This window comes from Emydura macquarii, unplaced genomic scaffold (genome assembly GCF_026122565.2).
Source record: "Emydura macquarii macquarii isolate MOO-44397 ecotype Brisbane River unplaced genomic scaffold, CSIRO-AGI_Emac_v2 contig_1876, whole genome shotgun sequence".
NCBI lineage: Eukaryota > Metazoa > Chordata > Testudines > Chelidae > Emydura > Emydura macquarii.
This window is the reverse complement of record NW_027132013.1, coordinates 26834550-26847631: the sequence shown is the minus strand read 5'-3', so window position 1 is coordinate 26847631 and position 13082 is coordinate 26834550. Positions and strand designations below refer to the sequence as shown.

Here is a 13082-nt window from a genome sequence, read left to right as displayed (position 1 = left end):
GTGAGGGCAAGGACTCTAGCAACTTAATATTCTCCATCTTCTAATAATTAAGATGTTAAAAGCATATAACATTGTGACTAAATAATAGTTTTCAAGTTAATCCAACTGACTGATGACATTACTGCTAATATAGCAAGTGATTAAATGCTGCACACTAATTGCTAGAAAAGCAGATTTTACATATTTCTCAGTATATGAAGCAATTTTGTTCATAAGAGTGTATTTTATTATAGGTTTAGTGAATTGCTAGTCTCTGTTTGCCTGTAATTTTATTTGCACTTCAGCTCTCATCTGCATGAAAGTGCGCTGATCAGATCAAAAATCTGACTTCAATTTAATTTGTCATAATTTTAATGTATTTTGTCTAGGTTTACCATAATTGCAGACACAATACAACAGAGACTTCAGTATTAGAGACTGAAGTGCCAACAGCAAGAAGGGATTCAAGTATCCGTTTATCCTCAATAGTTTTCTAAACAAGAGATTTATATTCTGACATTGCGATGTATTTTTAAACTTTGTGTAAGAATCTAGGTTTTAAATTATTTTTAAGAAACATCAAATAGTTCAGATTCAAGATCTACCACATTAAAATGGTTCCAATCCAAGCAGGAAATTTCTCCCAACATGTCTGACCAGGACCAGGGTGGTGAGGATGGAAAGTATAGTCTTCTCTCCCCAGGGCTCCTCCACGGGTTTCCAAGGAGCATCTAGACCAGCGGTTCTCAACCTATTTATCATTGTGGGCCACATATGCAGCTCTCTGTGTGTTATGTGGGTCACATCCACCCAATATATATACTACCTCTATGGCCTTGAGGATGTCACATGGGCCACAGCTGTGTGCTGATTGGGCCACGGGTTGAGACTCACTGATCTAGAGTGACCTGGTAGGAGCAGAAGGGATTGGAGGAGGCACATACTTCTGGTACTCTCTGTGAATTCCAGTAAACTAAAAGCCACCAGGCTAAGATCTTCCCTCCCCAGGACTACTACCACAAGCCCCACGGAGCTACAGGAGCTAATTGAAGTATCAGGAGTGGGATGGTATAAGGTATTCAAGTACCCGAAGGGGAGCTGCCATGCCGTCTGGGTACCTATCCAACATTTCCAAGCACATAGGCAGGGAGATTATGGGATAGCTCTATTACACTAGCCATCTCAGTTCCACTGGCACTGACATAAAATAAATACACAGGGGATATTGATAGTGTTTAGTCTTACAGGAAATATGTCTAATCCAAACTACATTTGATGCACACATACACCCTTGGGAGTACTTTTGTGAGCAAACATAAGGTGTGTTAGAAGAGCACACAGTGGTTAACATTGGATTTCTCTAGTGAAGACAAAGCCTGAGGCCATGTATATACTACAGGGACACAGCTACAGCACTGTGCCGCCATAGCATCATAGTGCAGACTCTTCCTACACTGACAGAAGGGATTTTTTCCATCCATGTAGTTAATCCACCTCTACAAAAGATAGTAGCTAGATTAATGGAAGCATTATTCCATCATCCTAGCTATGTCTGCACCTGCTGTTAGGTCAACTCAATAATGGCACTCAAAGCATGAAATTTTTCACAGCCCTGAGTGATACAGCTAGCTCGATCTAATGTTTAAGTGCGGACCATGCCTTACTGTTAAACACTCTCATGAAGAGGCAGGGGAAGACGCTGAGGACTACTGGGCTCTTAAAGACACTGTTCCTTATATTCTCAGTCATGACTAAGGGTGATGTCATCATGCTAGTGCACTAGATACACAGTACAACTGACTATCAATAAAATAATGAAAATATTGTCAAATACACAAAGTAAACAAACTGAAAAAACCAGAGATCTAAAAACACTCTTTAATCGCTCAGTTATAGTAAACCTTAGGGAGCTACTTCCAAAAATACCAGGTTAAAAAATTCATAGAGAAATGTGATTTTTAGGTTGATCGTGTCCCTTTAAAATTAGAAGAACTGTCAGCAAATTATCAGCAATACTGGGGTATACACAAAAATATCCAGATACAAAAAAATATTACCAAGGTTGAAACTGTTGTTTATAGGCCATGCATATGCATGCGCTCTCAGACACCGCACACAAATAGCTTCTACTGAATTAAATAAATGCCTTGAAGAATCCAGCACAAAACAAGCTAACGCTATTGATTCTCTCAATTATTGCTGGTGCTGCACAGTGCTTTTCTTCCACCTGCATCTGTATGCCCCTGGACTGAAAACAAAACTTAATATTCAAAATACAGAGTCCAGTCATTTTTATGTAAATCACCATGGAATTTTATATTGTATACAAATGGCTCTCTGGTGAATACCTTTTAAGTAATGGCACCAACCAAGAGTTTCATTTTACACTTTAAGGCCCTGATCTATGATTCTATTATTCTGCGACATAATGCTCAGGGTTCCATCCATTTGTGCATTACATGCAGGACGGGGGTTTAAGGCCACATACTAGCATAAGCAATGGTAGGAACCAGTTGATACACCAGCTGCCACCAACATTTTAAATCATCGTATCATATAAGGGCTCAGAGTCTAATCAGAAATGTGGGAGAAGCAGATGGTTTATCTACACCCTGGTTCCCCATGGGGCCAGCACCACTCATGTTAGTAAGGGGGGTAATTTTTTTTTTTTAAAGTACGTAGTGTAGTCAAGACCTGAGTCACAATTTCACAGGGAGATGAAATAGCGAAGAACCATAATAACAATACTGATCCACTGATCCCAAACATCACAGCACAAGGTCATAAACAGAAATTACGTCAAAGGGCTGGGTGACGTGGGATATGCCGTGGTGGGCAATGTGTCCTCTCAGCTGCTCCTGCAGCTAATCGCTGCTGCCAAGAGTTGGTGTCTCCCCCCCTCCCAAACAAACGTGCTCTTGCAAGCGGCACTTTTCTGCGTACTGACACCAGCGATGGATTCACGCCACAAAATCCTGCTGCAGCGTTGCAACGTGACGGAGGAGGGGCGGGTTGCTGAGTTTTCAGCGGGCTCCTCACACAACAGAGTCAGTCACCCACAAGGCGCGCCAGGTGCTGGGTTTTGAAGAGACCCTCCCGGCCTCGGAGACTCACAAAACACGCTCAGGGCCACCTCCCCGGGGTAACGTTTAGACCCTGCATTACTGGGGGGCGGTGTTAATGCCTCCCCTTCTGCAGGGCGCCCCTCGCAGCCCAGCCTGCAGCAGGGGTCGCAGCGGCGGCGGCTCTAGGCAGCTACGAGCAGGGCGCAGCCGGGAAGCAGCGCAGGGCTCGAGCGGGCCCTTGCCGGCCGTGGTGGCTGGCTGCAGGCAGCCCGTTCCCGGCCCCAGGGTGGGCGGGGCGCGGTCTCTCCCTCTTACCCGTCTGTGGTAGCGAGCAGCGGGGGGAAACACCGCCCCCCTGCCCCGAGGATCTCGCCTGCCCCGGCCCCCGCCTCCGTGGCTCTGAGCGCCGCCTCCTCCGCGGCTCCCGCCTCCACCTCGGCTGTGTCCATCCCCGCCGCCGCCTTCCGCAGCTCTGTCCCGGCCGCCGGGCCTCCTCCTGCCCTGCCGGCCGCCTCCCCGCCGGGGCCGGCCGCCGCCTCCACCGCGCTCCGCTTGCATGGCCCGGCAGCGCCTCTCGGGCCCGGTCCCGCCGCGTGTGCAACGCGAGCCGGGCAGGCGGGGGCGGGGCGGCCTGGCCTAGCCTGTGTTGTGCCGCGCGGGTCCCCCCCGCCTCCGGAAACAGCAACGGGGCAGGCTCCAGGGCAGGCCCGCTCCCAGCGTGACGGCACAACGCCCCGAGACCCTCAAATCCCTCCCCGTCACAGCGACCCCTGCACAACCCCGACCGCAACACTGCACAACACAACCACCCCGAGTCCCTCACAAACACAGTGACCCCCTACCCAGCATAATCACACCAACCCTCCATAGCACAATGTGGTCACCACAGTGAGCACAACACAATCACACTGAGATCCTCACAACTCAGCACACCAAATCCCATAGCAACTACACTATGCAACAACACAACCACAACACACCAAGTCCCTTGCACATAACAGCCCTTCTCGCTCACACACATCTCACAACCCACTGAACCCCACTATTGGCCTATTCTTGTACGCAGACACACATCCTGTAACACAACCACACAACAGAAAACATGATGCAACCATCACACATACACATATCACAAACAACCACAATGAGCCCCCACAAATACCACAACTACACTAAACCCTGCTGTGATGCAATGCACCTCTGTATTCACACCTTACATACCTTTGTAATAATCTTTGCACAAATGATGCCTGATAAGGTATCATTTGAAAATTAATAACATGCAGGTCAGTAATATCATGGTGAAGTGTATGTGGCAAGATTATATGTAAAGTTATGACATAAATTGAAATCATGGCTGAAGTGTGTTTACCGGACAAGTCTGGGGAGTGAGTAAACCTGTTTCTCAAAGATAAAGGACAAGTTGACACCTCTAGCCAGGTGTCATCAATGCTGATGGGCCATCACTAAGTATATGATTTGGTCACAGAAGTCACGGATTCTGTGACTTCCAGGATCTTCCGGACTTCGGGGACAAGGCTGGAGCAGCTGTCAGCGGCTAGGATGCTGCCAAACAGCTGATCGGCCAGCCAGCATGGAACCTTTCCCCAAGGAGACTGCATGGCTCATTGCTATCAGCTGAAAAGAACTTTATTTAGGGGTCACTTTCAGGAAAATGCATTTCAAATGCATATAAAAGTGAGAGGCAAAAACATCCCAGTTTATTTCCTTGTCCATCTCTCTCTTTTGACCTAAGAAGACAAAAGAAACAACTGTTGCATTTTGGGAGTAGATCCTGACCTAAGAGTTTGGTCAGCAATGTTACTAGAAACGTGGTAACCCTTGAACCAAGTCTATTCTGTTAAGTTTTGAAAATGTTTTGTCTTTTTTTTTCTTGTAATCATTTCTAACTTAATGCCTCATTACTTGTACTGACTTAAAATCTGTCTCTTTGTAAGTAAATAAACTTATTTTATTGTTTAATTAAAACTAATCTAGTGTTGTGAATTTTTTGGATAACTTCATTTAAGGTGGTAGTCTGTTATTTTGATACACTTAAAAGAGGAACAGGCCTAACATATTTGGGCTGTCCAGGACAGGGCTGGACAGATCAAACATTTCTGGGAAAAATCCAGGACTGGGAATGTGTTGGTGTCACCCTGAAAGTAATAATCCAGGCTGCTGGAAGCCACAGCGTGGCTGGTGTTTGCTGACAGGCTGCTGGGGTCAGAGCTGCTAGACCAGAGCTGTGACTATACACAGGCACTCAGGATGTGCTCTGCATATTGTTTGGATTTTTGTGAGAAGCCTAGGTTGGGCGTTACAGCAGCAAAGCATTGTTCGTCAACCCAAGTTACAGGGCATGTAGTGACACAGCCCCTCACTAGTCTAGATTGCACCCCAGAATGTCATACCCACGCCACCTAGCTACCTGTCAGCATACAACCACATCAGTCTGTCCACACAGCCCAACTACAATGATTCTCTACACAAAACAACAAGATCCAAAACAGTTAACAGCACCACACTGAACCTCCCCACACAACGCGGTCACACACTTCAGAAACCTCCACAGTTAACACTGATGCCTTCACAACACAACATCTTACCACTTTAGACAAAACAACCACACTAAACTCTCACACATATCAGACATCTCACCTTGTAATGATTTATAAAGCTGGTGGATGCAGCCACCAGAGAATGCCCCTGGCTTAGTAGGCATCTCTGAGTGATGCAGCACCATCATAACAGCTTTCCACCTCATCTGAGAATTATCTGAAGGGCTTCAGCTGATCTTGGCTGCCAGTCACTTGGGGCCATGGCATATGCACCCAAGTGTAAGCACTGGTATACACACAGAAACTGCACCAACTTCACTAAAATTATTTCTAAATCAATGGACAATTTTAAATTGTCTTTTTACAGAGTTAAAAACTCATTTAAGAGTTTACACAAGGAGTTTGCACTGACTTAACTAGAACATAAGAACAGCCATATTGGGTCAGACCAATAGTACATCTAGCCCAGTGTTTCTCAATTGGTGTTCCGCAGAATCCTGGGCTTCCGCAAGATGAATTTCGGGGTTCCACGAAAAATTGAAACTGCGCCACCGAAAGCTGCTGAAATCACGCCACCGAAAACAGCTGACAGCACACACCGCCGAAAACAGCCGATACCCAGTGCATGGGGTCCCGACTCCCTTCCCTCCCTGCATTCCTAACATCCACCCACCTCCCCCCAGCCGCTCCAGTGCCTCGGGTCCTGCCTCCTACCACTTCCCTCCCTGACTTTCCGGCACCCCCACCCCCTTTCCTCCCTGCCAGCCACTCCATTGCCTCCAGGGTCGTCCTTGCATTCATACACTCACCCTCCCTTCCCTCCCCCAGGCCACGCGAATGCCTCTGCGTCCCAGCTTCCGCCCTCTTGCCTTTCCAGCACCCACCCGCCTTTTCTCCCTCCCTGCCAGCCAGCCACTCGATTGCCTTCAGGGTCCTTGCATTCACCCACTCATACCCCCCCCCGCCCCACAACCGTGCAAGTGACCCCCAGCAACCCCCTCCCTAAGCTGTAGTTCTTCTCCCCAAAGCAGCCCCCTCCCTGCCTCCTGCCAGGTGGCTCAGGACAGTTGCTGCACATGTAGCCAGATTGGCTGCTCTGCAGGGAAGAACAAGTAACTGCCTCCTGTCAGGCGCTGCAGTTCTTCATGCACCCCACTCACCTTTCTCATCTGAAAGGCGAGTGGGGCAAGTGACGCAGCCTTTCCATTCAAAGAGCTCCTAAACTTTTGCTAATATTCTGATCCACACAATTGATATATCAAAACCCAGAACTTATTATTTGGACATGTATATGTGCATATTTATTTGACTTTTCTAATGTTAACTGAGTATATTAGGAAAAATTGTTAATGCGGACACAAGCAAGAGTTGATGGCCGCACTCGGAGGCCACCAAAAAACTTGTGAGAACCACTGATCTAGCCCAATATCCTATCTTCCAACAGTGGCCAATGCCAGGTGCTTCCAAGGGGTTGAATAGAACAAGTAATCATCAAGTGATTCATCCCATCGGTCATTCCCAGCCTCTGGTAAACAGCAATCCCTGCCTATCCTGGCTAATACCCATTGACAGACCTATTCTTCATGAATTTACCTAGTTCTTTTTTGAACCCTGGTATAGTCTTGGCCTTCACAACATCCTCTGGCAAGGAGTTCCACAGATTGACTGTGCGTTGTGTGAAGAAATACTTTCTTTTGTTCATTTTAAACCAGCTGCCTATTAATTTCATTTGGTAACCCCTAGATTTTCTGTTATGAGAAGGAGTAAATAGCACTTCCTTATTTACTTTCTCCACACCAGGCATAATTTTATAGACATCTATCATATCCCTCCTTAGTTGTCTCTTTTCCAAGATGAAAAGTCCCAGTCTTTTTAATCTCTCCTCATATGGAAGATTTTCCATACTCCTAATAATTTTAGTTGCCCTTCTCTGTACCTTTTCCAATTCCAATATATTTTATTTTATTTTATTTTTTGATGGGGCAACCAGATCTGCATGCAGTATTCAAGATGTGGGAGTATCATGAATTTATAAGGAGGCAATATGATATTTTCTGTCTTATTATCTATCCCTTTCTTAAATAAATCTTGAAACCAATTTTGTTAAATAGATACAATGTCTTTGTATACTTTGGGCCTAAGTTAGAGCAGGACTACGGCTGCTATATTTTTACTGCAAGGATCAGATAGGCCCCCAGTGGTTCTTCCACCAAAACTGAGAAACAAGCCACCAATATTTAACTCCTCCCAAGTCACCATATGCCCCAAATGTAACTTTTTCCCACTCTAATATTAGTGCTTCCTTCTGTTAAACTTCTTAATCATTCCTTAAAACACACTTCTTTCATGAAGCATAATCTTATTGGGGAAACTTTGTTTAACACCTGACCTTGCTCTTTCTTATTTACTTAGTTTGATGAGAACTCTTCACGAGAGAGAGAGCTATAAATTGTGCATGATACTAAACAGAGTATGTTCCAAAAAAATCTGAATTTCCAATAAAATCCTGCAGGCACAATGAACAAACCACCTAACTCTGAGGGATGTTGTTTACCTGGAGAAAAGGAGGTGGCTGCTGCAGAACATCTCCTTCTCCAGCCTTGTCCTACCTCAACAAGAATCAGCGGTCCTCTATTCCCGACTCCCCTCCAACCTAGAGTCGCCCTTTTACCATCCTTTCCCCAGAGACAGATATATAGATTAGATAGATGATGTAATTCACAAAACAAGCATATTGTTTTTGCTGTTTTAAAATACAAACTTCTCAGAGGGGTTGTCTTCTATGTTTTATACTGTGCTAAGCATACTGTAGATGCTCAATCAGTAATAAATAATTAATAATATTATCCTGTGTGTGTACCCAAAAAGCTTAACTACTGTTTGTTTTATTATTCCAGAAATTAGATGGTCACATCTCATCTAATAAGACAAATAAAATGTGATGTCTTCTGAAGTGTTTGATTGATCCAACAAAGAGCAGAGATTTTTGAAAGCTCCAAATTATGGCATTTATCCACTGATGCAAGTAAACAGTTTGGAACTGCGCCATTTGGGGAGATAGACTCCCTTTTTGAGAAGTCCAGCATTCAATGGGACTACACTGACTGTGCCAAACTTAACATTTTACAGAGGGAGGTTGGGACTATGGACTCACCTTCTCCCTCTACCCCACCCCACTTTGCAGCATTATGTGCCCTCGGGGACAACAGAAGGAACAGCCCCAGTTCTTCTTGAGCACAGGCACAACAATTATGAATGGCCATCGTGTTGACTATGCAAGGTGAGAAGGTTCCTGGCATTTTCATCCCACTTTTACCTGCATAAGGGGCAGCCAAAATCATGTGAGGAGATTCTGACTGTGCAGCAGGTTTAACTCATTCCCAATGACAGCTTATTTTGTCATTTGAAAAGCCCATTTATTTGAACTACTCCAAACCATGGAAGGATCTGAGCTGTATACACACACACACACACACACATACACAGCAGAATTTTCTTTTTCCAGTACAGTCAAATTTGTTTCCTGATAGGTCAGAATTTTATATATAATTCAAATTTGCAGTTCACAACCAGAACATTTTTACTAGTGTCCTAAATACAAACAACTAAATTCATCCCTGGAATAACACCATTAGCTATAATGAGCATTATTTCATGAATGAATTTTACCCAAGGAGTTTTATTTCAAAAGTACAAAATAAATTTTAAATTGCCACCTCTACATTCTAACACCACCCCAGGATATAGATAGGCAGTATTGGTGCAAAATTGCTCAAAGTAATGCAAATATTATAACAGACTGTTATTCATGAAACCTGTGCATGCAACACCAGGGCTCTGCTTTAAAAACGTGTATTTCAGCTGAGAATTGTGCTGTTGAATATAAAACACATGGTGATGTCTAATGATTTGCTGTGTATTTTTGCAGTGTGCCCTAAACCTACTCATATCGTACAAGTCATTTATTGGTTATGGTTAAATCCACCTGCAAAAGTTTGAGTATTTGAACTATTTGCAGATGGAGTGCAGAGTGGTTGGGGACCCACAAGCCAGTGACATGGTGGAGGGCTGCTGTGTGGCCCTTCCCTGCAGCCACTATTCCAGCCCACAGTACTCTGTACTATTCATCTCATGTTGGACTTGAGTTGCTAGTGGTTTAAGTAGAGGGAAGGAGAAAGCAGGGAGTGAAATGTATTGAGCCACTAATAGCTTATCTGGAGCAGAGAAGTTGCTACAACAGAACAACTCCTCCTTCAGTCTTCCCTTACTAAGACCAGAACCAGGCCCCTCTATTCCTGACTCCCCTGCAACTTAGCCATCCCTTTTCTATGTGCAGTCTAAGGGCTTGTTCACACTGCCCCCGCGATTCGGCGGCAGTCGACGGGTCGATTGCTTCTGTGTGCTGTTTACACTGCGCTGAGCCGACGGGAACAGTGTTCCCGTCGGCTCAGTGATACTTGAGGGGGTGAACTTATTGAATCGACTTCTGGATCAATTGAGCAGGTCTCACTGACCGCTCAATCGATCCTGAAAGATCGATCTGGCGGCAGCGATTTTGCCGCTGTCAGTGTAAACATAGCCTAACTCTCTTCCCACCATTCCCAAAATCTAGGAACCACTCTTTTTTCTCTTGCCAAATCCCTCAACCTCTCTTCTAACTCTTTAATCTAAATCCTGGCATCCCTAAAGCTTTTTAAGTCCAATACTCCCTTTCTGCATCCCCAAGCTCTTCTAATTCCATCTTCCCCTTCTGCCTTCTCCAGACATCCCCAATTCACCAAACCCCACTCTTATTCTCAGCACCCCAATGGTTCTCCAAACACTGGCTTCTTTACAGAATCTTCCTAAGATATTTTTGAAATGTTGGCAATTATGACATATATAGTACACTACATTCAAAAAGGACCACTATGAGTCACTGTCTTATTGCTTTGTGAATCTTTAAATGTCTGTGTGTCTAAGAACATGTACTGTACCCCCCCTAAAATATTCAGGAGATAAGGGGTGACAAGACTGAATACTTTATGAAACAGTAGTTGTTTTGTCTGCACTTAGCATTGTCTCAGGATCTACAGAATGCTACCAAAGCAAAGTTCCCTAAAATGTATGTTTAGTTTATGTGTAGAATGGTAGAAACAGCAATCAAAATGCAAAGAAAGCATGAAAATAATCTGATAGGATCTTATTACAATGTTTCATTTGCAGCAAAAAGAGTCATTTGGAGCAATATGTGTCAATTTGAAACATTAAAATAACATTTTTACTGCTTTTAACATTCTGTATATATATACAATGGCTTAAAATGTCAATAGTTTATGCTAAATAAGTCTATGGAAAGTCCAGGCTGTTTAATCATCTGCGCTCTCTCTCTCTGTCCTTTAATCTTTACAGGTGTCTTCAAAAATATTATCAAGTACTAGAAAACATTCTGCAATGACCTTAATATCCTGATGATATTACACTAAGAATAAGAATGGAAATACATTTATACAGCAATTCAACCATTATAAACAGTACATCTGTTAACCATAAACAGTTAGAAGGGCATAGCCTTTGGGAAGTCATTACAATTGCTACTGTCACAGCAATTGTAAGCCTAATTACCATAGTGGGAAACATTCTTGTAATGATATCCTTCAAAGTCAACAGTCAGCTCAAAACTGTTAACAATTACTACTTGCTCAGCCTTGCTTGTGCAGACCTCATCATTGGAATATTTTCTATGAATCTTTACACATCTTATATACTAATAGGCCATTGGTCTCTTGGAAGTCTGGCATGTGATCTGTGGCTAGCACTGGACTACGTAGCTAGCAATGCCTCAGTAATGAACTTGCTAGTTATCAGTTTTGATCGATACTTTTCCATCACAAGACCTTTAACCTACAGGGCTAAGCGCACACCCAAAAGGGCTGGCATTATGATTGGTCTAGCTTGGTTAATTTCCTTTATTCTGTGGGCACCACCCATTTTATGCTGGCAGTATTTTGTGGGGCAACGGACTGTCCCATCCGAAGAATGCCAGATACAGTTTTTGTATGAGCCCATTATCACCTTTGGCACTGCAATTGCTGCTTTCTACCTCCCAGTATCAGTGATGACTATTTTATATTGCCGCATTTATAAAGAGACTGAGAAACGTACCAAGGACCTTGCTGAACTTCAAGGCTCTGAGTCTGTGGCAGAGCTTGAGATGATGAAACCCCAGAAAGCTCTTTTGAAGTCCTGCTTTAGTTGCAAGCAACAAAATTTAGTGAAAAGGGAGAGGTGTCAGGCTTCATGGTCTTCATCCAGTCGAAGCACATCAGCCACTGCAAAAGCACCTCAAACACCAAACACTTGTAATGATTGGTCTAAGATAGACCAGTTAACCACCTGCAGCAGCTACGCATCCTCAGAAGAAGAGGACAAACCCACCACTGATTCAGTTTTTCAAGTAACTTACAAGAGTCCAGCCAAAGGTAAGAAAGAAGAGTTTAACGAGGAGGAGAATAAGGAAGTTTTTATCAAAGACCACCCTATGGAAAATGATTTTGAAACCCAGAAATACTTTCTATCTCCAGCCAAAAGCCAAATACAAAAAAGTCCAAAATGTGTGGCTTATAAATTCCACTTGGTGGTTAAGGCTGATGGCACCCAGGAAACCAACAATGGTTGCCGAAAAGTAAAAATAACTCCTTGTTCTGCTGCGTTATCAAAGGACCCTTCCATCAAAAGCATGGATCCAAATATAAGTAACCAAATCACTAAAAGGAAAAGAATGGTCCTTATAAAGGAGCGCAAAGCAGCCCAGACTTTAAGTGCCATTCTTCTAGCTTTTATCATCACTTGGACTCCCTATAATATAATGGTTTTGGTCTCCACATTTTGCTCTGACTGCATTCCTCTAACACTATGGCACCTTGGATATTGGCTGTGCTATGTGAATAGCACTGTTAACCCTATTTGTTATGCTCTCTGTAACAAAACTTTCAGAAAAACTTTTAAGATGCTACTCTTCTGTCAATGGAAAAAGAAAAAAGTGGAAGAGAAATTGTACTGGCAGGGTAATACTAAACTGCTATAATTAAAATATACAATGAGAGCAAAACATAAAAAGTATTGACACTTTCCAGGCATTGTAAATTGGCTGCAGTTCTTTCTTTTCAAAGTTGTTGCTTTACATGTCTGGGGACAAAAATCCCTGCACCAAAAGGCCACATTTTGCATACTGACAGTGTTGTGGATAGGTTCAAGAGGAAAGCAGCAGCTGCTGTGATTGTCTATGGGATGTGCAGTCACTCAATGGAGCTGCATTATTGTCAACCTCTTAGGGGCCTGTAGTGTTCCCTTGCAGCCAGAGAATGAGTAGAGTAAATCACAGACCCCTAGAAATGAGAGATGGATAGACCTGTTGGTCAGCCAGTCCATTTCCCTGCAGTGCAGGATTGTGTTTTCCTGTGTATTTTTCTAGTGTTTTGTTATTCTAGTTTTAGAT

General features: G+C 43.8%; 2 protein-coding genes across 2 annotated transcripts in view; one reads left to right on the top strand and one right to left on the bottom strand.

The window, feature by feature from the left end:
* Positions 1-3702, bottom strand: part of AVEN (apoptosis and caspase activation inhibitor) — a 175063-nt gene extending 171361 nt beyond the window's left edge. The window contains exon 1 of the mRNA XM_067558031.1: positions 3360-3702. Within this exon, the coding sequence (XP_067414132.1) occupies positions 3360-3602 (243 nt within the window). The 5' untranslated portion in view covers positions 3603-3702. The remainder of the gene's footprint in view (positions 1-3359) is intronic.
* Positions 3703-11078: 7376 nt separating this feature from the next.
* CHRM5 (cholinergic receptor muscarinic 5) lies at positions 11079-12671 on the top strand. Its single transcript, XM_067558168.1, has one exon. The coding sequence runs from the start codon at positions 11079-11081 to the stop codon at positions 12669-12671; it is 1593 nt and encodes a 530-aa protein (XP_067414269.1).
* Positions 12672-13082: the final 411 nt, after the last annotated feature.

Coding starts and splice junctions, on each gene's coding strand:
- CHRM5 (XM_067558168.1), top strand. CDS start 11,079: ATGGAAATACATTTATACAGCAATTCAACCATTATAAACAGTACATCT.